Below are 25,440 nucleotides of genomic sequence, written 5' to 3' on the forward strand. Positions count from 1 at the left end.
CAATTTCCAGTCAAACAATCAGCATAATGATTTATGCTGACACAGTACAACAGTGACAACTAGCTCCCTTCAGCCTACTGGCAGCTAAGAATCTGTTCCATGTTCAGGGGCCCATAACCCACTATTAATGTGTTGTTGTACAGGTAGTTGTAGCCTACAGTAGCAACCCATCTAGTTTATACCATTTTGGTATTTTTGTGTGTGTTATATTACACAATATTTATCATGTATTTATTTGCAGTATATTATATATACAGGCTATACATATACAGTATATATATATATATGGCCACCCCATAAATTGTAGTCCCAGTGGATTCCAATAATTATAGCACTATACTAACTGTACTAACTGTGCAGTAGTGAAAACACATGGGAATAATAAATGAATCGCAGTTACATTTTACACAATTTAGTAAAATTTAGGCCTACATTTTAGGCCTGCAAGTAGAAACACATTTAAGTGCTCGCTAGATCATGGCCATGAATATCTTCAACAAATGAGAAGGCCTCAGGCCTGTAGACTTTAGTTGCGTTTATATACTTTTCTTTGTTATGATGAATAGGCCTATAATTGCCTACTATGTAATTTGAAATGTGTTGATTTGTTTGTGAAAACTGAATGGGAGAGGATCTTTCATTAAATGATTCAATAACAAAACAGGTGTAATTGATAGCTGGTTTAGGTAGTAAGGTAAATGGCTGGTCACCAATAACTCCTACACCGGTAGCCTATGTCCAATGCCCATCAAGGCATGGAAACCAGAGTGCTTCATATACTTGGTTTATTTCTTATAACTCCATGCAGATGACATGTTGAAATGAAGATTGAACTATGGGAGAAATCAATAAACACCATAAACAAACGTAGGCATACATATTTTCCAAATAAAAAAATACTTAAGAAAGAAAACAGAACTTCAACTAAACAGAATACAACTCAATAATGCATCAGATATGATATGAAGACAAACAGCAATGGAGTTTTTTTTCCTCTCTTCCAACACAACTTCCTCACCCCTCACCATAGACAAATGGATATGGGACATCTACCTCAGCCTACTGTATATCTAGGTCTGGTGTGCCTGGCTAAGCCTGGAACCAAACCCCACCCACCAACACGTGAAAATAGTTAACTCTGGTTAACTCTCAATCCATGAGAATCTGTCCATGGACCTCCTGTGATCATGCCATGGACCACTAGTGGTATGTGGACCAGTAGTTGAGCAACAGTGCACTAAATGACCTGGTGACCTAAGATTACGTGTCAATGTAGTCACTAGTCAGTTACTGGGAAGTCTGAGGTCAAGAAACTCCACAGAAAAGGGAGGGTTAGAATCTCAAGAAGGGGAAGTGAAGTATTATATTCTTTGGAACTGTTTCTGTTTGTGTCATGAGAACATCCACACAGAATGTGGAAATTACGAACTCAAAGCGATAAAGTTGCATAATTTTTATTCAAAATTAGGTCAATTCTGAGGCATCAATATAAATAGTATTGTTTATTTGTCACGCCCCAGTGTGTAAAGACCTTGGGTGATAGTCCTAAATGATGCTGGTATTAATCGTTTTGAGAGACAGTTTGGCAACATGACACTAGCTCCCCTTTGAGAAACACTACTGTATTGAACCATTAGGAGCCCTAAAAGGAGAAGAACTGGTAGAGAACCTCTAGAACTATATTGGGCTCCAAAGAACCACTGAATATCCAAATAGTTTTGTGTATATGTAAAGGACTGGCCCAATAAGCGGCTGGAAACAGCACAGAGTCAGGAGGTAGAGTGCAACCAAAGGTGCTTTTATTCATCCAAAGTTCACACACAGGATAAAGGCATCAGCAGCGAAGGGTGGCATAGTGATAGGCAGCTCCACCATGTCCTAATACTTCTCAGTATGTTTCTTTCTGGCAGCCTTTTATACTCAGCTAAGCCAATCAAGTGTGAGTCAATCAAGTGTGGGTTCTACCATGTTGCAGGTAACCTCATACATGCAACAAATCTAAATCACACATTCCATTAAACATCTGAATCAATACCCCTGGTAAATACATATCATTTATGCACCCTATTGCAAAACAGCAGCTTCCAATACACAACACAAAACCCCCCTCTCTCTTCTACTGTGGTCCAGTCCAAACCCATATATGGTGCTCGGGCACCCTGGGGACTCTTTTGCCCGAACACCCTGGAACAGACAGACATAAGCAGTATTAAATCACAATCCAATATCACATATATATTGCCAAATATTATATTGCACATTCCTCTTATGTTATTGCACTGAATATGAGTAAAGTGCATAATGCTGTGCAATAAATCAATAAATACTGGTACAATATATATATGTGCAAAATAAGTTGTGTGTGCAAAATAGTGCCAAATATAAGTAACGGAGGACCTCTTCGTTACAGTATATATGTAGGTTTTTTTAGCATGGATGACATCAGCAGCATAACGATGCCAGCACCAACAACACAGATTATTCACACAATTATCCAAACACACGTTTTCCCGCCATTTTGAATTTTCTGAAAACCCTTGAAAATTGCAGGACAATTACATAGTATGTGCACGGAATTATTTTGAGAAAAGCTAAAAGATTGTCAAAAATGTACCAAATGATTACGGTAGTATTCATTTCTTTACATTTTAATTTGAAATGCTTCAAAAAGCTAAATATAGCAGGCCTGCATATCAGGCTTTTTATATATAAAAAGATGAATGCATTCTGATCAAAATCATGATGCTCTGAAAGAGTTGAATCAAATTTGTCTGGGGTTTAGGTTAAAGATGATTTTCAGAGCATTTTCTAAACTGTGGATTTAAGATGATTAGATGAAACACATCAGATTCCTTGTTCACTAACAAGTTACATGTTGGGCTCTGCACAAATCAAATGAGCATCGTTTACATTATGCCATCCCAAATATCTCCAAGTAGTGGTAGTGCCCACTCTCCCCAAATTGTGCCCAGTCTTCCGTCCCAAAAACATCACAACAAATTGTCTCAGGTGCTCAGGGTTCAGAAAGAAAAAAAAAGTGCCTAGTCTTCTCAAGGGCCCACTCTTCTGGATATCCAAAAAGACTCTATAGTCTATGATTCTTGTGGGGGAACAACACGATTCAAGATGATGTTGACTAGAGTAGCCTTAGCTAACCCATCTGTGACACAAACCATTACACAGCTCAGAAAATTTCACTGATGAAAAGGCAAAACCAGTATTCTATTGAAGATGTGATATCAGTGTAATGTCAGCAGGTATCAGTAAAACATATGAATTAATTTGCCCCCACCTCACCTCTCAAAGATGTTGCAACAATTAGTTATGTCAGTAGTAGCATAATGTGTACACTAGAGGTCAGTATTGCTCTACCACTGTACAGTCTCAATACAACACAGTGGTTAATACAGTTCTGCTTTATTGTCCATTTAAGTTGTGAAAGAATTAGGTCAATTCTGAGGCATCAATATAAATAGTTTTCACTGGAGATTTTTGAATTGTTTATTTGTCACGCCCCAGTGTGTAAAGACCTTAGGTGATAGTCCTAAATGATGCTGGTATTAATTGTTTTGAGAGACAGTTTGGCCATATGACAGAAGCTCCCCTTTGAGAACTGGTAGAGAACCTCTAGAACAGATTCAGATTTAACTGATTTTTTTATTTTAAAAGGCATGTCTAATACAATTCAGACAAATCCATTAAAGCACTATTACACGCAATGTGTAATATTAAAATGATGACTCTAAGATAAAGGATCACTCAAATGTAAAAATGCCATTACATTGCACATTTGCACGTTTCTACAGTAATACAGCATATCATTGCAGTGGAAGGAACACACGGTATCCCCTAACCATGTCAGGTTAGAATTATTACTTATCTCAGGTTTCATAAATCTGGAGTAGAGCCTTTAAATCAACACACAGAGGTCAATATAAACATTCACATCAAATACAAACATGTAAAACACATTATTTGGAGTTCTGATATGACAGCAGCAAAATGTACAAAAATTACAAGGAATTTCTCTGCAAAACAATTGCTCTCTGGATGAGTATCATCTATGCATGACAAAGTACATATATATATTTACATGGGAGGAAGAACAGTAAATTGCAAATCTCAAACAATGGCAGTTGTTCCAACAGAAAGAAAGAGTTCAACAGGAGCAGAGACCTCTCCAATTCTACCCTGTATAAACAAGTGGTTGTCGACGGCAGGGCAACACAGTGTGAATACTAAAACAGTTCATAGAGAGACTCCTGACGATACCGTCTCCTCCTGGTCCACTCATCTGTCAAGAAACTGCAAGTTCATTGGAGTAGCAGGGACAAGAAGTGTCCTGGTGATTGGCTTGACATCAGTTCCTGTGGGATCGGGCCTCACCTCGTATTGTTTTGTCAACTGTTGGAGGAGGGAGTAAGCAAGAGTGAGCGGGAGGGAGGGAGGGAGGGGGGAATGTATCATCACCATGGGTGGAAAGTAACTAAGTACATGTACTCAAGTACTGTACTTACTGTAAGTACAATTTTGAGGTATTTTTTACTTACTATTTTTACTAATGGAGTACTTCCAATTTTCAATCATTTTACTTCTACTCCACTACATCTCAAAGGCAAATATTGTGCTTTTACTCCACTATAATTATTTGAAAACTTTGTTCTTTTGCTCAAGTAGATTTTGAATACTGATCTTGTACTTGTAACAGACTATTTCTACAATAGGATATTAATACTTTTACTTAAGTAGACATGTGAGTACTTCTTCCATCACTGATCATCACAGAGTGAGATTCAATAGGAACGAAAAACATATAGGTGATACATAAAATAATAAAAAATTGCAGCAGCTCCTTGATGGTCTGCATCTCAAAATCGCAGTCTACATCCCACAGTTAATGATTACCCTCTGCTTGCAAGCTGACAGACGTATTGTTTTTGGTTCAAAGTTCTGATTTGCGGTCACTGATACCAAGAATAACACGACAGGCAGCAACATTGGCACTGATCAGACAGTTATTATAGGTCATATCAACCTAATCTTCCTTTGTGTGCATAGCCTACTAACACTTACTGTTTTCCAGGTTTTAACTGGCTTGATCAGCAAGTCGTGTAAGTAACAGCGACTTGCTTTATTGTTTTTATGAAAAGTACATCAGTATAATGGTAGGTCAGCACTCTCCATTGTGAAGAATGACAGCAACGTGTGCAGGGGTGGTGCCTTTACAGTCTTACCCTGGACAGAAGGAGGTACATCTCTAGCTCAGCCACCCTCCGACCCAGGCAGGCCCGGATCCCGAAGCCAAAGGGTACCGACCCAAATGGGTGCTGCTTCTGCTTGTCCTCCCCGCCTCTGAACCAGCGCTGGGGCAGGAAGGCGTGGGGCTCAGGGAAAATCTTCTCGTCATAAGACACGGCATAATGACAAAGGTGGAAAAGGGTCTTGAGAGCGAGAGAGACAAAAGTATTGTGTTAGCGACGTCCCATAATCATATTTTCATAGTTTTGACTAGTATGATAAACAATATGTTTGAAGACAGGTGAGGTGCAGGGTTTAGTTTTAGGGTCAGTATTAATACATTTTACAATTAACACCTTGTTGAAACTCTCCATCTAAAGTTGAGTCAAGTGGTGGTAAATAAATCATTATGTAAATCTCTCAAAGGTTGGATGGCCAAACAAGGCATCATTTTTATTTAGATACAGAAAGAGAGATGGAGCTATATGAATTATGTTAGTAGGGCAAAACAAACCAATATTTTTGGATCATCGCTGAGACAAATCTAATAATCTATTTTGCATGTTTGCATGTTTGCATGTTTGCATGTTTGCATGCTATCCCCAATGTCAAAAAGTAATGGTCTACAGCAGTGTATATCAACCCTGGCAAACGTCCCAATTTTGGGCCGGGGCTACTGCTGAGGTGTGCCGCGCTGTTTGAAGGAGGTTTGAAAAATAAATCATTTTGAAGAAAAAAAAAAAGAAAAAAAAAAAAGTTTTTTTTTTTTTTTAACAATAATAATAATCAGGCATGCAAACAGCCCCGAGGTGAAAAGGGTGACAACATGCTGTTTTTTTTCGGGTCAGGTGTCACACTATTGCCCTATTTGGATTCAAAACGGCTAGTGGAAGCTGAAAAGCTACAAGTTTGCATGTCTGAATAATGCAAAAACAGAAATATTTGTTTGCATTTGCTTTTTTTCTCCCCCATATATTTTCATGATAAAAAAGTGCGTATCGTATCGAAATCGTATCGAAGTTGTGTGCCCAATATCGTATCGTATCGTTTCGTGAAATGTGAAAATCGGCACACCCCTAGTGTGTGTATATAGATATACCGTATATATATATATAATTATATATACCGTATATCTAGGTGTGCCCTGGGATTTTTTGGCTATGCCAGGTGTGCCTTGGCACAAAAAAGGTTGATAGACACTGGTCTACAGTATAAACACATTGTGTGAGCTTGTAGATGATATTTTATGTGAGTGTTTGTAATTTAATTATATCTGGCTTTACCTTTTTGGGAAAATGCAAATGAAGGAGCTCCATAGACCAAGAGTTGCTTTACGTTCACATGTGTGAAAAATGTTTTTATATGAGGATTTAAACAGACGTTTCAGTTATCCAGCTTTCATCAGTGTGACATTCACCTGTTTGGGGAAAAGATGATCTCCCACCACGATTTCACTGTCCACTGTGAGACGGGCATTTCCGGGCACAACTGGATATAGCCTGGTGACAACACAACGCAATAGGGAGTTATTCAAGGCGACATATTGTGTGATCGGTTTTTACACACAACACCAATATGCACTGTAATTCTTCACAATTATGGGTATGGTGGTACGTTTTTCAATCTATATAAGATCCCAACTCAATTAGTTGTTTTTTGGTATTTGCACCTTTATTGAAACAGCAGTCACGGACGGTGCACATCCTACTACTATAATTGAAATGACCTCCAGCATTTTTATTTTGACCCCAGCCTACTGCGCATTTCCATATATGGCCAGTTGGATCACTGGTGCAACGTAACTGTGATGTAGCTGATCAGGCCTAGATGTGACTTCTAGTTTTATTTAACCCAAACGTGCATGCAAGCTTGTCTAACATTAACATTTTTTAAATGCTTTTTTTTGTACATAGTGGTATTTTTTCTGTATTATCTGTATTTTCATGTTGATTTTTGAACTGTTTGGTTGCTACTATATATGTCTATGAAATTAACTCAAGGACCTCAACGGAAACAAGTCCGCAAGGACTTTTTTGGCCGGACCTTTTAGACAAAAGCATTATTAATGTAACTGTGTTGTTTTACATTCTTTTGCCTAATAAAAATGTCAATCAATCAATCAATCAACAGGTACAAAATCACTATTAGACAAGTGCATTTAGCTGTATATAGCAAGTCTGACGATAAAAGCTTGAGTCTACCTTCATGGAATTGGACCCAACCCTATGTTTGGAAGACACTGTATAAAGGGTTACAGGTTAAAGTGTTAAATGCCAGTTATGCCCCTCACCGTAGCGTCTCCCTGACAACAGCTTTGAGATAGGGCATTCTTGCAATGTCATCAGTGGTTGGCACCGAGTCTCCCGGGCACACACTCATCACCTCCTGGTATAACTTCTCCTGGATTTCTGGCTCCCTGGCCATGTGGTACAGAGACCACGAGATGGTGTTGGAAGTCTGAAATAAAGACCCAAGGATCTGACCTTTAAAGCCCTGTAATCTCACTGAGCATGGTTTCATGTTAAAGTATAACTTATCACATTATTTATGTATTATTTATCACAGAGCAGAACCTACAGCCTCTGAAATATAGTTGACAGTTTTAAGAGGCAGCTAAAAATGTACCTTTATACTCAGTAAAAGTGTACATTTGTTAACTCTATGAGGAATGTGTAAACACTGTATGTTTTGTAGACCATGTAAACATTACGATTACATTGGGGTGGTAAATTCACATTTCCTCACATAAATGCAGGAAATCTACTGGTTATTGTGGTTTAATGTAGGTGTAAAACACTTTCTAACCATCATTCTATGAATAGTTCAAGACCACTGGCTACAAATGTAACCATGGCGTGCTATGAACAGTTCCAGACCTCCAGAGAGGATGTGAACCTATTTTTCATGCCATCTCTGGTGGTCTGTAACTATGAACTAGAACATAAAAAATGATTGTGTCTCACCGTGTCGACTCCGGCCAGCAGTAGTTCGGTGATGCTGCCCAGGATCTCAGAGACAGTCATCTGCTCACTGAGGAGCAGGTGTGTGAGGTACTCTCCCTCCACCGGCTGCCCCAGCCTCACCTTCTCCTGGATCTCCTCCATTTTTTGCTGAACCAGTTGTTCAGCTGGGTTGACGCAGGAAGAAACAAACGCAAAGTCACTAAAACAAGACACGAATATGGTTTAAAATATTTTGCCCATGCTGGAGTTAGCTGAACTTTTTACCAGGTGCTCTGGAAGAGCGCCTGAGTCTATGAAGAGACAGACCTAATCGTCATCCTAAAAATGTGCATCATGTTCGACATGTTTTCAATCGTTGGCTATCCTGGCTGTCCTTCACTCCTTTAAAGCCAATGGGGACACTTCCTCGTTTTGCCTGTCCTTTAAGCCAATGGGGAGACGGCCCGTCCTCCGCAGTAACCGCCCTCCGCTCCCCTCCTTCAACACTGCAACAGTTGCAGACAGTGCAATCTGGCCTCAGGCAACAGAGTTAGCCTAAATGCTAGCGTGCTTCATTAGACCTAGTTTGGCTATTAAGTTATTATTTGGCCATGAAAAACAAGCAATCCGAAAAACAAGCAATCAGGTCTATGAAAAAAATCACACGCACACACACACACACACACACACACACACACACACACACACACACACACACACACACACACACACACACACACACACACACACACACACACACACACACACACACACACACACACACACAGCACCTGGTATAAATATAATATGACTTGTCATTTCTTTCTTGTTTCTCTGTGACACACAGGGAATCAACTGAACTTGAAACAAGCTAAATACACAGAGTTCACAGAGCGTGTGTCGGGTTGGTGTTACGTACATGATGAAAAACCATTGTGAAAAACACAACTGCATGATGCCATTATGGTATGTTTAGTTGACCAATTCAGTTTTGGCAGTAGACTGAATGGGTCTGGCGTTATTCCTGAAAATAGGTGAAGACTCAGCAAAAACAGGCAAATGTATATAAAAATAAAATAGCAGATCTACAAGCTCAAAACGTGTCGCAATGTGCTGTGAGCTCGTCGGTTGTTTTTCTTCACTATTTGATGTATATACGGTTTAAGTCGTTACAGTAGCCTCCCAAGCTCTGCTACCGGTTTGTCAACATGTGGCAGGAAATACCAATGCACTCTAGAGGGGTGTGAACCAGAACGCCACAGGATAAAGGTGTCCCCTTTCCTGTTCCTTATTTGGCATGCACTCACCAACTTTGAAGAGATGGTCCCAGACAGCCACAAAGTGTTTCCAGAAAGGGAGGTACGGCCAGGTGCGCTTGGGGAAGAGCACAATGATGGGAGACAGCCGGAACATTTCACCCACTGAGAAAATGAACTTCCGGGTCTCCTCTGGCATCTTCTCGTTCAGGCAGCCCATACGGGTTTCAAACAGCACCGAACAGATCCCTGCAGGCACAAACAATGTTATAATCTACTAAATATTCACGCTTAAAGGGATATTTCACTTTCAAAAAAACTTTTGCTATTTTAGTTGTCTACTCAGGCCTTTGTGAGCCCCCCAGACAGTTTTTAAGTTGCTCGATTCAGTATTTAGATATTTGATATTCATTTTATCAGACACGCCCCCTTCCTATACAAACCCATTGTAACTTAAAACTCAATTTTAACCATGTTAGAATCATCGAAAACACCCGTCCTTGGTTCTGGTGACTCACCCTGCCCTCCTAATGCGTGAGGGGCCGTGTTTTTCCGATAAAATATTTCATTTATTGTATTTTATTTTTTTCATTTTCCCAAAAAAATATTAAAAATAAATAAAAAAAGTAAATGAAAAGACACGGCCCCCTCGCGTATTAGGGTGGCGGTATGAGTCACCAGAACCAAGGACGGGTGTTTTTGATGAATCTAACATGGTTAAAATGGAGTTTGTAGTTACAATGGGTTTGTATAGGAAGGGGGCGTGTCTGATAAAATGAATATCAAATATCTAAATACTGAATCGAGCAACTTAAAAACTGTCTGGGGGGTTCACAAAGGCCTCAGCAGATGATACAATGACCAAACGTTTTTTTGAAAGTGAAATATCCCTTTAAGGCCTACACAAACTACATGAACTGTAAATAAAACTGAAGTATAATAGAAAATAGTTCATGTAATAAATAAATGGTAAGGACAATGAAAGTCTCTCATGAAAAAGGTCATTAATTGTACAGTTTCTGCACGTGAAGTTAGGTTGTAACTGATTAATTATTTATTAATGTTAACAATATATCTACCAATTTGAGGTACACATTATTTTGTGTGTTATTTTGTTATTGATGGTGTTCTTGAAGTTTGAATTTCAACTGAACTGAAACCTTGATTTCACAACAGAAATGTGCTTTTCCCCCCTAGTTAGATAAAAATAGATAAGAAGGGACAAACAAATCAAACAAAAGTTAAACATGCTGTGTAATTGTTGTTTTAAAGATGGGGTGCCATGATATTTTTCAACCCTAAAACCTGATCATAAGGTATTATTATTATGTAAGGATTTTTTTCAACAAAAAAAAAGTGTACAGAAATTGTTAAAATTATGTTTTTATGTGGACGCGCCTCCAGTTCATTAAGTATACCTGGTTCTCACCTTAGCACCTCCTCCACCACCTTAGCACCACCCACCTGTCCTAGTCCCTCCTCCTCCTCATGCCCACACCTGTTGTGTTATGATAATGAGGGGGAGGGTATGGCTTTGTGATGTCACTAAAGCGCTGTTTCTCTATTGGCACATTTGACCCTCAAGGTTTCAGCCTCCAGGAAGAAACTCCAAATAGTCAGAGAAGACATAAAACACCATAAAAACACCACCGGGGGGCTTAATGAAGTTCTATCAACCTCATAGACACATGAAAAACAGAAAAAGTGCAAAACCATGGCACCACCTCTTTAAAGATACAAGCATTTAGGCTCAATGTAGCCTGACAGCGCGTCGCAGGTTCGAGTCCCGATCCCGACGGCCTTTGCTGCATGTCATTCCCCATCTCTCGCCCCGTTTTAGGGATGTGTAAAAGTGACCAAAATGAAATTCATATACTATATTTCTATACATAACGATTATTCAAATATTTAATTATTCTGACCTGCCCGTTTCCTGTACCTACCTACTGTACTATCAATAAAGGCATAAAAAGTCCAAAAAATACAAGCATTTAAAATGTGCTGAATGTCCACAAAGACCTTACAAGACACTGAGCTCAGAGCATTGTCATTATCTAATCTACAGTCAAGGTTAAGTATGTCTGAGCAAAGCTTGCAACGTCAATAACCATGAACCCCATTCACAGGAAGAGGACATAAAGAAACAAAGGTCAAGGCCGTCCATGCATTAACCTCACAACCTTGTTTGAAACATTCTCATTCCAAGTCACAATGCACAACTGCAATATAGTAGAACTCTGAGACTACATCTGATTGAAAGAGTCATGGTCAACTGCAGCAAGGTTGGTATTCATACTGTATACATCAATTATATTCTAAGATTCTGTAGATAATAACGTATAATAAGTCTATAAATTCAACAATACATTTAAAGGCTTAAAACAATCAAAACAAATGAGGAGTAGCCGCACACTCTCAGCTCCAATGCAATAATTTATTGAGACATAAAAATAAATAAGAAACACTTCAACAGCTAAGCTGCCTTCTACCAGGACATTGACTGAACTTATTTAACCCCAACACCAAAGGCAGCTTAGCTGTTGAAGCTTTTTGTGATTGCTATGCCTCAATCAATAATTGCATTGGAGTTACAAGCGGGCAGCAACTCGCCATTTCTCTATTTACCTTTGTTGGCTGGACCCCCATCATTACAGGCGTGCGTTCAACCTATTTTGACTCTTAAAACGTAATCCAAACAAAACCCTAAAGGATACTCAAGCCACAAAACCAAAGTACAGGAATAGTTCGTTTTTATTCTACTGAATTAATTGACCAACCAAACAATTTTTTTTATTGATATAACTAATAGCAGATCTACAAGCTCATAGCGCGGCACCGAGTGCCGCGCTACGAGCTTGTAGATCTGCTATTTTTTAGAAATCGTGAAAATGTGTGCAAAACTGCAAATCTCTTTTAAAGCATTTTTTTTAACTCAAATCTTTGCTTCTGGGGGTCCCTGGAACAAAATATTTTGAGATGGGGGTCCGCGGCCAAATTCATATCATTTTGGGAGTCCTTGACATGAAAAAGTTTGAGCACCACCAAACCCAGAACCAAATAAGAATGAAAAACAGCGCCCTCTGCTGTTTGTACTATCTTACTTGGCTCTGGGACAATGGCGACATAGCACCCGTGCGCAAAGGAAACCGGGGTTTTGGTCTACCTTCAGCTTTCACTTCCGGTGGTGCCACTATGTTTTCATTCCCACTAACAATATTTCTACACGGAACACTAACACCACTTCTCCCAGAGAACATGGATCGTTTTGGTTATAAGCCCACTTGTTTCTATGATGAAAGAGTAAGTTAAAATGTGAATATCTTTCCGTGGTTTTGTCTGCTCCGCGGACGCTATTGTTAAATTAGTTTGGGTTTGTTTCGAGGGGGAAAGACACGTGAATCCCGCCCACTACATTTGATTGGGTAAAGAGCGGCCTGCTTCCTGCTCTGAAGGCACGCCCACTTGTAGCCCAGTGCGTACATGTTATGACGAGCCTTCACGACAGATTCCAACGCAGAGCAGAATCTGTTCTTGAGAGATTAGAGCACCACTGATATAGAAACATAAGTTTTTCAGAAAACCGTTTTTTTAGAACCGATTTAGAAGACATTTTGCAGAATCGGAACCTCAGGCCTCAATGGGTTAAATAAAAACTGTCTGTCCTCTGCTGACCTTCGAATGCAAACTTGTAGAGTTCCCCAGCCAGGTCGTGGACCACGACTCCTTGGCCTTTCGTCTCCTTCAACCAGGCAACTTTGCAGATGAAGTCTGTCACCACCTCATTGATGGGCTTGGTGTAGCAGGACACGTGCTTGGGCTTCAGCATCCGAGGGTTTAAGATGCTGCGAATGCGTTGCCACTTTGCCCCCATCCTGCCAACAAACAGGCTTTAGATCCTGTTTTACAGATATACACACATACTGTATACATTTACTAAACATTAGGCAATATTATCAGCATGTTCGTTTAATAAGTGCGTCGGTGACATTTTATACACGTCCACGTGAAGTTGCTCAACATGAGGGACACATTTCACCAATAGGCCTGGCTGGAAATCGCAACGTGCAGATTGACCTCACATTGTTTTGACATCTTGAGGGCATTGTTTTAGCTATATCAACAGAAACAAACTGTCAGTGGTGTAGTGTGCTGTCAGAACAGGTCTGGTAGGAATGACAGACTGGCAATTAAAATACCCTGCCAGTGCCATCATCACATTTGTCGAAACCAACTGCATATAGGTAACCTACAGTCAGTGGTGGAAAAAGTACTCCCATTTTTTACTTAAGTAAAAGTATCAACACTGCAATATAAAAATAATAATAAAAATAAAGTTACAAGTAAAAGTTCAGAATTCAAAATGTGAGTAAAAGTAGAAAAGTATTGGTATCAAAATGTACTTGAAGTACCAAAAGTAGAAAGTACTCATTACGCAGAATGTCCCATTTCACAAGTTTTCTGATGTGTAAAATGTCTACAAATCATTTTGAAAATAGCAGATCTACAAGCAGATCTATAAGCCCTACAATGCGTCGCATGTAGGGCTGAAGTGGTTACTGGTTACTGTATGTTTTGCAGATCAAAATCTACAAAGTAACTAGTAAAGTTTTCAAATAATTGTTGTGGATTAAAAGTACAATATTTACCTCTGAGATGTAGTGAAAGTATTGACAATTGGAAATACTTTAGTAAAGTAAAAGTACCTCAAGATTGTACTTAATTAAGTACAGCACTTGAGTAAATGTACTTAGTTACTTTACACCACTGCCTACTGTCATGGAACTTATTCAGTGACACAAAAGTTGTGTGACGTCGATTGCAGTTCTCGGTCGAGATGTGCATTTCTAGTAATAGAGATTTTATTTTCAGTTTCACTCACTCGGTGAGGGGGCCGTATGCCTGGTTCCTGAGCTCTCGGTAGCCCCTCCAGTGTGGCATGTCAGTCCGAACAGGGAGTCGACCCTCCTGTCTCAATACCTGCTCGATCAGCTCAGCCGAGGCCACGTTCACTATCACCAAAGGGCCATACTTTGACTTCCACAATGGACCGTAGATCTTGCTGTGTTCAATCTGGAAAGAAACATTGAGAATAAATTGATTATACAATGTAGTATCGAAGCCCATTTCCGCCGATGTGATGGAAAATGAAAATCCTGCAAGTCATTATGAGAAATTATAAGAAATAACTTAGTAGGCTATTTAAAAATAATTACAGTGAGATATTAACAAATTGTGATAAATAATGAGTTAGTATCTCAGCATGACTTAATATCAAAAGAATAATGACATTGTATTAACTTTATTAACAGTTATGATATTAAGTCATTCAATAATTGAGTGTCATTATTTTTGGTGAAGTTTCTCATTATTTTGAGATAACCAAGTCATTGATATATGTATCTATTCTCCATAATGGGTCATAAACATAAACAGGAAGTTTTTCAGTCAGGCCTTATAAGGAGAGTTTCAGGGTGGGCCGAAGAGGGCAAACGTTGAGCAATTATTATCCATGAAAGCATAACTATTTCATGGCCATTATCCAAGATCAGATTAATTACAGAACAAACTTTGCACGTTGGCTTGTGTACCATGATGGGACATGTAGGCCTAGTGCGATGTAATAGAAATGGTGCTAAAATATACTGATAACCTGTTACAGTATACAACAATGGCAGTAGCAGTGGTGTAAGGTAACTAAGCACATTTACTCAAGTACTGTACTCAAGTAAAATTTGTAGGTATTTGTTTTACTTTACTGGAGTGTTTCCAATTTTCAGTAGGTACTTCTACTCCACTACATCTCAGAGACAAATATTGTACTTTGTAGATTTCGATTATTATTACAAAACATGCATTATACCCACTTCAGCCCAATATACATTTCGGCCATTTGAAAATAGCTGATCTACAATCTCACATTGTGAGCTTATAGATCTGCTATTTTCAAAAGATTTTTATACATTTTATACATTTGAAAACTTATACATTTGAAATGGAACATTCTGCACAATGAGTAGGCCTACTTTTACTTTTGGTAGGCTACTTTAAGTACATTTTGATACCAATACTTTTGTACTTTTACTCAAGTATCTATTTGAATTCTGGGCTTTTACTTGTAACAGAGTATTTCTACATTGCAGTATTGATACTTTTACTCAAGTAAAAAAAATGAGTACTTTTTCCACCACTGCTAAAATATACTGACAACCTGTACAACCATGGCACAGTGAGCTAAAATAGTGATTTGTTTATGTCAGATACAGTAGGGCTGGGGCAGTTCGCCTACAAATTTAGATCCATTGAAAACTGCCCTGAATCTGATTTATCAAGTATGATGCACTTACTTGCATCTGATGGGTCGTCTGGAAATAGCCTTTCACAAAAAGCCAATACAAAGAGGTCATGAAAGACGGGCCATCCAGATCATCCATAGTTTTCTGTTTATTATCGCCGCCCATGACAGTCGCTGTAGACGTAGACGCGTCCCGTCGGTTATTATCCGCAATATAATAATTCAATGTCGATGTCACTCTACTAATGCCAATTGCGTGTTGTTCGAGACGGCAAGCACGCAATCCGATGTATGTAAGCGACTTGCTGAACATCTTGTCGTGGAAAACTGCCTTTCGTAAGAACCGTGTAATAACCGTGTAATAATCCGTAATCCGTATTATTCTGTAGGTATAAATCTATACACAGTTTGTGCCGATGCGTATTACAGCCTAATGCCTCTTGCTCCAGTGAGACTGGCGATGGCACCACAGCCCAGCCCACCACCGATCAACTATTTCACCAATGAAAGCATTTTGAACTTTGGTACAACAGTTAGCCCTGATACATGACTGTCATATCATGACAGTCATGGATGAACTTTAACCTGGTGTTTGCGCTTTCTCCCCTTTTGGCCCGTACATCTACATAAACTTTCAAATTTCAAATATAAAGAGCTTACCCCATGGCCACGGATGTTAAAATGATGTACGGGTTATCAGAAGTACCCGTATTTTCCGTATTGTTCAATAAAAAGCATTTTAATCCGATTGGTGGCCATTGTCTCCGTATTTTCACCACGCTTGCAAGCTTTTTCAACTACATGACCCTATCGGTTGGTAGGTGTATTGCACCCTGATACATTATAACTCTATGAGAAAATGGCCACCAATCGGATTTAAATGCTTTTTATTGAACAATACAGAAGATACGGGTACTTCTACATAATTGTAACATCCGTGGTAAGCACTTTATATTGAAATCTGAACGTTTATGTAGATGTACGGGACGGAAAGGGAGAAAGTGCAAACACTAGCTTGAAGTTCATCCATGACGGTCATGACAGACGGCTGTCGTGTGATCCATGGCTCGAAAAGTGCGACATGTCTATATTTTCTGTTGCTGGGTGCACGCAGCCTTGCGTATGAGTGTCATGCTCATTTGTTTCATCTAATCAGATACATTAATTTCAGGTTTCAAATAGGCTATATGTTAAATGTTTAAGATTGTGTTAGATATACTGTACCCGGTAGCCATGACAGCTAAGGGGCGTGTTCAGTGTGTGTGTGTCATGTGTGCAAGTTATCACAGTAGCTCAACAGTTATTGTTTAAGTGATGCTGAATATTGCAGATGAATCAAAGGACAATAGACACAGGACCTCAATGGAAATAAGCCCTGGGCTTTTATGGGTTATCCTTTTAGCATTATTTTGTATAAATCTGTGCCACTGCACCTTTTTTGCAAACTGTTAAAGTAATCAATCAATCAATCAATAACCGTTATCTGATTCACCTACATTCTTCAACACTTTCTTATTCGAGATGATAGCAGTTCATCCATACCACTCAATCTGAAGTGAGTTTAAATGCACTATAATAAACACAAAAACACAAACAATTAAAATATTTATTCATCTATAAAGGGATCAATTTCAAATGTTTTACTGATGACAGTGACTGGATCCATTATCCTCCTCTTGGCAAACATACAATATATATTTACTTTCCCATTTGCAGATATCTGAGAACAGTTATGTCACTTTTCAAATTGCCTGAGACCTCAAAGAAATGTTGAAACTTAAAGCGCTTCCTTCCTCCTGCCTGTTCAGTAAGACAGCACAGCATTGAGATATGGGGTTTGTCAAGAGAGGCCACTGATATAATTGGCCAAGGCAAGTAAAGTCCAAGTTATTCTTTGCTGCACGACGGTGTCACTTGCAGACAAAATGTCATATACATTGGAAAAATGGGACGCATCATTTTTGGGGCGAGTGACTCAGTCATGCAACAAAGTATAAATAGGCTCAACGAAGGCACATTATGTGCTGTAAGACTCACAGTGGTGTGTAGTATCAAGGCTCCAGGTTTGGTACATACAGTAGTACAGTATATGACATACTACCTTGCATCTCCCATTGCTTTGCTTGCCCACTAAAAGTATATAAAATATATTAAGCATTTAATCTGTTGGTCTGAGTATTGTAAAATATAAATAAGTTAGATTCAAGTATTGCAGGCTTAAAGCTACAAAGCCAAATCAGTTTTCCCCAAACACATTGCACTGAGCACCGTCTCGAATAACCCCAACACAAAGATTGATCCAATTCTAGTGCACAATTTTCTCAGAAAGACCTACGATATCTTCAGATCATAACATTATTACATAAAGTACCTTATTTATTCCAGAACATTTGAAGAGACACCAACCCAAGTGTCTACTTTCTGTAATTTTTTCCCCCACAGTAATCTAAAGTCAAAGGCTCCTATAACTAACATAATACTGACGCTGTAAGGCTGAGCACTCCACCCTGATAACCATCCAAGAGTGGAATGCTTTCTTTCCTTAAAAAAAAAAAGCTGGCTAATCCTTAGTCCTCTTTTCACTTCTTTAACCACTTAAACCATATACTTGTATACTTTGCTAACCGCCCAGTGCTCTATCCTACATCCACTCCTTTGTTCCCTCAACACAAGATGTTAAGTGTGCTGTAAGATCACAGATCCGCCATTTGTACCGAATGTTCAGTGAACGTTAGGGTTCATGTGGTTAGTTACAAATAACACATATGAGCATGTGAACAACCTAATACAATATACTGTGTACAATGGAAACTAATCTAGTTGATTTTTAAAAATAAATATATATCCAAGAACTTTCTGACCTAAGGCACTAAACAAACCCACAACATAAAGTGAAATATAGAAACAGGATATTGTAAATTGTAGAATATTAACCAATTAAGCTCGCCCGAGGACGATCTAGAGACGTCTGAGGACGACATAGAGAAGCCCTACAGTACATATTGTATGACGAATAGCGAAAACAGCAGATCTACAATCTAACACGTCGCAATGCAACATTTTTTTTTTTTGCATTTTCACACAACAATCAAAATGAGGGCTTCCTCTAACATATTTGACATTCTACACAGAGTAGCACCACCCTCTGTCTAGCATCAGCTGGGCTGGAAGAGGGATTGACCATTGAGCTATGGATTGACAGGTGTCAATTTTCAATATTAGTGGTTGAAATTGGGCTAGATCTGCCGATGTAATCACGCAATACATTTTTGCTTGACCGGAAGTATTTAAGATCTGGCCTTTATGTACTTTTGATATCAAATACACCCCCCCCCCTTTGTTTGGCATAGATTGTTAACCAAGTCTCCATTATGACCATGGATATGCTCTACAAGTGTGAATTTTTCATTTCAATTCAGCCGTCTTCAATGTCGGATGAACAGAAACCCATCCTACCGTACAACCTGCCCTCTCATGTCCATGGCCAGTTGCCACTGCTACAGCACCATAACTGGCAAGTTCACCACATGAAACCTAGGGTCCCTATTCTGTCATAATTGGCGACCATTCAGCGAAAACAGGCAAAACATTTGGCTACTTTTGCTATTTGATGAACAAAATATATGTATAGGGTTTAAGTGGTTAAACACTCTGGCTGCCTTCTCATAATATGTTGTTTTGCTAGTCTATGGTCACATCACCCCCTGTGCAAACCATTAAGTTAAACTGTGGTTCCTCGCACAAACACATAAGGCAATCATGAAAAAAAAGACCCGATATGAGATGTGTCCAGGTATAAGCAAATGTCTTTGCTAAGTGGAGGTTAGGGGGAGGCCTGTTGCAGGACATTGCAGATACATGGTATTAGCAGGCAGCCCCATATAAGAGGAAGCAAGACAATGCATATGGATCTGCAAGCCCGGGTTCATTTCCACCTCATTATACACCCGCCCCCCAAATCGGATGTCCAAAGGCAGACAGAAAGTCATCAATCGCTTTCACTGCTAGACCCACTTAGTTCGAGGTCGTTCTCTGGAAGAGAAAAGGGAGGAGAAAAAAACAGTCAGCTATTTATGGGAACGATTACATACATATTCATGTCAATCCAAAATTATTCACAAATTATTCACACAAAAAAGAAAAACAGCTCTATAAATAACAAAAAGTAGAAACTAGCATAGAAATAATGCTTGAATGGCAGTTTCAGCTGCGGAGATGCTGTGGGTTAATGTGTATAGTGCTGTACCGGTATACAGTATAAAAACATTTATTGGCTAACAGTACTCCCTGCCCTACAAATATACTTATTTTGTTATACTTGTTTTGTTTGCTTCGAGAAATATTTAGTAGTTTTCACGATTAAGTGTTGGTTAATGTCTACAATATTGCTTTAAAGCAACCTATGTAACTGTTTTGAGTGAATAATTTGTTATTTTGACCAATCTCTATGGTAGAGCATGTTAATACAATATGCCTAACACAAATGTGGTGGTCGTTTTTGGTCACCCTGCTCTTCTATTTAGGACTTTAGATCCTGTGGTAAGGTCTGACCACTACTGGTTGACAAGTGTTACTGTCTGAAGGTCAAAATTCAATACCCTCCAGAGCAATGGTGTTTTGGTCGCTACACGGGACACCAGATCTGCTATTTTTGAAAAATCTTGATTTAAAAAATAATAATTTAGGATTAGGATTTAGAAAACATTTTTAATCGCCTCAGGTCTTAATGGGTTAAGAAACCTGCCGTTTTGAAAACCACCTATTTAAAATTGATCCAGCCAATTGACCAGAGCATCCCTAGCTGCTAACTGTCGGATACCCACTGAGTGTGTTCATCAGGTGTCCTCCTCCGCTCTCCTCCGGACGGTTGGCGGAAGAGGAGGTGGTGACGGCCGGGGGGGCAGTGGTGCTGCTGAGAGCGGGCTGGTATGTCTGGTGGGTGGGTGGTGCCGCCTGGTGGGTGGGTGCCGCCTGGTGGGTGGGTGCCGACGGGGGCTCGGAGCGCCGCTCGGAGCGCTGTTCGTCCTCCGAGTCGCTGCTGCTGGAGCTGTCGTCACTGCTGGAGGACGAGGAGTTGTTGGAGTTTGAGGAGCTGCCGCTGCTCATCTGGTCCATGACCTGTGCCTCCGCCATCAGCTCTGTGTGGACACACACACACACACACACACACACACACACACACACACACACACACACACACACACACACACACACACACGGACGGACGGACGGACGTAAGACATACATGACGAGTCTGATGCATGGCACATTTAGTCACTGTGGGGTGGAAACCCATGTCCAAAACCGTTACTTTTCAGGAAATGGAATAAAACCTGTTTCGCAATGGATCTAATGCAGTTATAATTTATTCACAAGCTCTTGTTAACTAGTTTCCTGCCATACACGCATAAAGTCGTTCTATTAAATAGTCCACTTGCCCGCAGGCACCAACACGCATAAAGTCGTTTAAAGTAATTTTAAAAATTAGGCACGGTAACACAGCTTTGGGATGATCCATCGTCACTCAGAGAAGAAATGTGTGGATGTGACATCATTCCAAAAAAGCGTCACATCCATCCGCCTATGGGATTTTCAGAAAAACACCTCCAACTCAGTTGCTGTTTTTTGCATTGAAAACCACCGTTTTCAGCAGGCCAAAGCCCCAAAATGGCGGATCGGGGTTGGAATGTTGTTGTCCACAGATACACAGATCCCTCCGGACAAATTTTTTTGTTTTTTTTGTACACAATGTCGCTTCCACAGCGTTTCAAAGATCATCGGATTAAGGTAATTACGCTGGCAAGGGGATAACAAACGATGTTTAATACCTTGGCGGGTGATGCGTTAATACTTTTTAAGCAGGGGATTCGTTTACGAAAAATGTCAACATACCTCTTTCAATGTCGTCCATTGGGGAAGCAGGGGACATCTTTTCCTTGGGTGGAGACTGAGAGTTCTTGGGCCCGGTGGGAGTCTTGTTGCTACTGCCACCGCTGGTGGCACCGCTCGTGGCACCGCTCTTCACCTGCTGACTCAGACCTCTCGTCTGCTGCTCGAACCGAGACTGGACCTTACTGCTCCCTTCAGCCCTGGGCACAAACGCACACAATGCACATGCATTTTTCTTTCAAATCCTTATTTATTGGGACGACACACTCAGGGTTGCCAGATCTGCTTATTATAATTTCCCCGCAAGATTTTATTTGAAAATAGCCGATCTACAAGCTCACAACGCGTCGCAAAGCTCACTGTGAGCTTGTAGATCTGCTATTTTCAAATAGCTGATGTACATGTTAGAGTACTCATGTGGCCCATAGTCGCTTCTTTTAGGCTGGTTTTCCTAGACCTGGTTGCTCGTTTCTCTTACAGAATCTGGCAACACTGAACACACTGAGGGAACTAGCCCTCTTTTACAACGGTGCCAAGGTAACAAAACAGTAGTACAAAATAAGAAAATATCTATAGTATAGCAATAGTTCAATATAAAAGCAATTATCAAAACCGTTGACGCTCAAAATCAGACTAAAGGTCATTACACATGCGAATATACGCAAAATTCGGACTCGGTCAAAATAAATAAAAGACGCTTTTTCGCTCCGCGAAACTGATGTGGAAGCTTGCATTGACTTTATACGGTTTTTTAAAAAAACATATTATTCGCATGAAAAAAATCGCCCCCGGTGTGTAAGGACCTTTAGACTGAAATTAGAAACTTAAAATAACCAAGGGGTACAACAGAGACAAAGTATGGAGTACGCAATGGAGTGCATTCATTGTTTGAGGGGCAAGACATTTAGTCAGAGAAAATATATCAGCATACGAGTGCCAATATCCTTAGTACTCCCTCTCATGTATTACTACTTAACACCTTGAACCATGTATACTAAAGGGGGGCGCATGCTACCGTTTTCGGTGATCACCCTCTCACCGCAGTGGTTTGTATACTACAACATGACGTCACTGAGCCGCGGTGATAAGCTACTCACCGCTCACCTCAGCACATCTCTCCGTTTTACTGACCGACATCACCAGAATATGAGTGCCTAGTATCATAATCACCTACGGGTGGAAACGTTTCCTTTCCACCTAAAAAGGTGAAAGGGTGATCACCTAAAATGGTAGCATGCATGCAGCCACCTTTAGTAATACTTAGTTGACTACTGGGGTACTTGGTTTGCTCTACACCAAATCTCCTTGCCGAACATAACCGATCTACAACGTCAAGCTTTTGCACTTGTAGATCTGCTATCTTCAGTGAATGTTCCCCCAAAATAGGGATACAGGGTTCAAGTGGTTAAATACAAATGAAAAGCAATAACATGTAGCATCATGTGTTTTTAGATCATTTCAAGTAGATTTTCAGCTAACCCATTTACCTGGTCTTTTTGACAGCTATATTGCTGCTGAGTTTTTCAAGGCGGTACTCTCCAGTGTCATGGTTCACAATAAGGATGCATTCCTTCATGTAAGGCCTCTTGGATCCCTTGAAGACCGTTACTGGGGCAGTTGAACCCTAGGCAGAAAGCACAAGCAGCAAGTGGAAAAGCAGTCAAAACAATTGTGATGATGATGATTAATAATAATAATATTAATTTTAATTAAAAAAGGGAATAATCATTTATAAATGAGACACACGTTCAATAAAGATAGTGGAATTATTTGCAGGAGCCTCTAACTTGTGGTACCAACCTCTAAATTAGGTAGTGTTATGGTGACTTGCTCTCCTTTGCCTACTTCAAGGTCCCCCTCACGTGCTGTGTCAATAGAGGCTGGTTTGAAGTCATCTGTGCAAAGAGAAAGGAGAGACATTTAAAGGAGGGCATTATTTAAAACAGGGGTCTGTAACAGGGAGTCTGGGACCCCTAGGGGGTCCTCAGAGCTACTATAGGGGGTCCACCAAATCTTTGTGTGATAGGATGTTTTTTTTTACATTAACCACTTGAACCCTAGCATCCCTATTCTGGGGGGAACATTAGCCGAATATAGCAGAAGGTTTATTGAAGGTTTAAGTGGTTAAATGTCTGAAAATAACACATTAATTTACACAACAATGATGATAGTCAATGAAGCTATATATGAAATTAATGAAAAGGTTTCAGCTAAGGGGTCCTTGGGCTGAAAACGTTGAAAACCCCTGATTTAAAACAAATGTCAGTCTGGCCTTCAGTAATGGGGAAGCCACTATTACACCCTTTCACCAGCAGATGGCAACCACGTCACGTAATAGACAGTCATCACCATTGCGTGGCTAATGTTTTATCTGTCAGAAAGATGGGGCATCATCGACTATTAAAGATGACAGACCTAATAAATCATAATTGATAAATTTACGAACGACGATATTAAAGTTAAAGTCAATTTCATTGGTTCTAGATATTGCTAACAGCAGGCTTAGATCCAAATGAGCCAAACAGAGCGACAGCATGGCTAACAAGAAAGTAGCCCTGATACATGACTGTCATATCATGACAGTCATGGATGAACTTCAACCTGGTATTTGCACTCTCCCTTTTTGGACCCTACATCTACATAAACGTTCAGATTTCAAATGTGAAGTGCTTACTCCATGGCCACGGATATTAAAATTATGTACGGGCCCCCAGAAGTACCCGTATATTCCATATTGTTCAATAAAAAGCATTTTAATCCAATCGGTGGCCATTTTCTCCGCATTTCCTCCATATGCTCTCAACTACGCGACCCTATCGGTTGGGAGGTGTATTGCACTCCGATACTTTATAACTATGATAAAATGGCCACCAATCGGATTAAAATGCTTTTTATTGAACAATACGGAAGATACGGGTACTTCTGGCGGCCCGTACATAATTGTAACATCCGTGGCCATGTGGTAAGCACTTTATATTTGAAATATGCACGTTCATGTAGATGTACGGGCCGTAAAAGGAGAAAGTGCAAAAACCAGGTTGAAGTTCATCCACGACGGTCGTGACAGACGAGCGTCGTGTGATCCATGGCTAACAAGAAAGCTAACATTAGCTATAGCCAGGTAATAATAATGTATTTAAAATGCCACACTTACATCGCACCGTGTGGTATGCACTTTTGGGATGTTTCTCAAATGTTTCCCCTAATTTCAAGACGTGCTCTTGGTTGTCAAAGTTGGAATATGCCGTGCCATTCATTCTGAGAAGGTTAATGTACAGTAAACTTTGAGCTATTCTTCTTTCTATCCGATACCATCTATGGCAGAACTGTCACTGTTGCCAGGTTAGTGAGAGAAATAAGCAACCAGATCTATGAAAACAAGCCCAAGAGAAGCGACGACTAGGCCTACAAACCATAGAGTTAAAATAACTACAAACTCACAACGTGTCACGATGCGACGCGCTGTGAGCTTGTAGATCTGCTATTTTCAAAAAAGGAAAAAATAAGCTTCAATAAAAGAGAGGTAATTTTTGAACATTTTGGAAACAACATAAATCTGGTATGGGGGGGTCCCTGGCATAAAATATTTTCAGGTGGGGGGGTCCGTGGACAAATACATTTTCATTTGGGGCAACCCACAACTACCAATATTTTATAAGCAACTTTGTAGAAAAACTAGCCCAAAGTCGCTTATAATAAGTGGACATGGCAACACTGAGAACTGTTAGCCACCTCACTACTACCACTAAGCTCCGCCTCTTCTTGGCTATGATCGCTGTGATTGGTCAATGTTCGGAACCCCGGGTCTGATTGGGTTCATAGT

The 25,440-nt window shown here is 39.9% G+C and overlaps 2 protein-coding genes across 2 annotated transcripts; both read right to left on the reverse strand.

The window, feature by feature from the left end:
* Positions 1-3,531: 3,531 nt before the first annotated feature.
* Positions 3,532-16,160, reverse strand: cyp27a3 (cytochrome P450 family 27 subfamily A member 3). Its single transcript, XM_080456789.1, has 9 exons — positions 15,781-16,160; positions 14,316-14,506; positions 13,109-13,308; positions 9,488-9,685; positions 8,202-8,365; positions 7,529-7,695; positions 6,656-6,737; positions 5,235-5,441; positions 3,532-4,404 (listed from the first exon to the last, which is right to left on the reverse strand). The coding sequence occupies exons 1-9, from the start codon at positions 16,039-16,041 to the stop codon at positions 4,291-4,293; spliced, it is 1,584 nt and encodes a 527-aa protein (XP_080312915.1). The 5' UTR covers positions 16,042-16,160; the 3' UTR covers positions 3,532-4,290.
* Positions 16,161-17,320: 1,160 nt separating this feature from the next.
* Positions 17,321-24,926, reverse strand: eaf2 (ELL associated factor 2). Its single transcript, XM_080413020.1, has 6 exons — positions 24,772-24,926; positions 23,418-23,512; positions 23,105-23,241; positions 21,621-21,817; positions 20,552-20,866; positions 17,321-19,760 (listed from the first exon to the last, which is right to left on the reverse strand). Exons 1-6 carry the CDS (start codon positions 24,872-24,874, stop codon positions 19,717-19,719), a joined length of 891 nt encoding a protein of 296 aa, XP_080269146.1. The 5' UTR covers positions 24,875-24,926; the 3' UTR covers positions 17,321-19,716.
* Positions 24,927-25,440: the final 514 nt, after the last annotated feature.

The sequence above is a fragment of the Gymnoscopelus braueri genome, assembly GCF_963280865.1.
Source record: "Gymnoscopelus braueri genome assembly, chromosome: 18".
NCBI lineage: Eukaryota > Metazoa > Chordata > Actinopteri > Myctophiformes > Myctophidae > Gymnoscopelus > Gymnoscopelus braueri.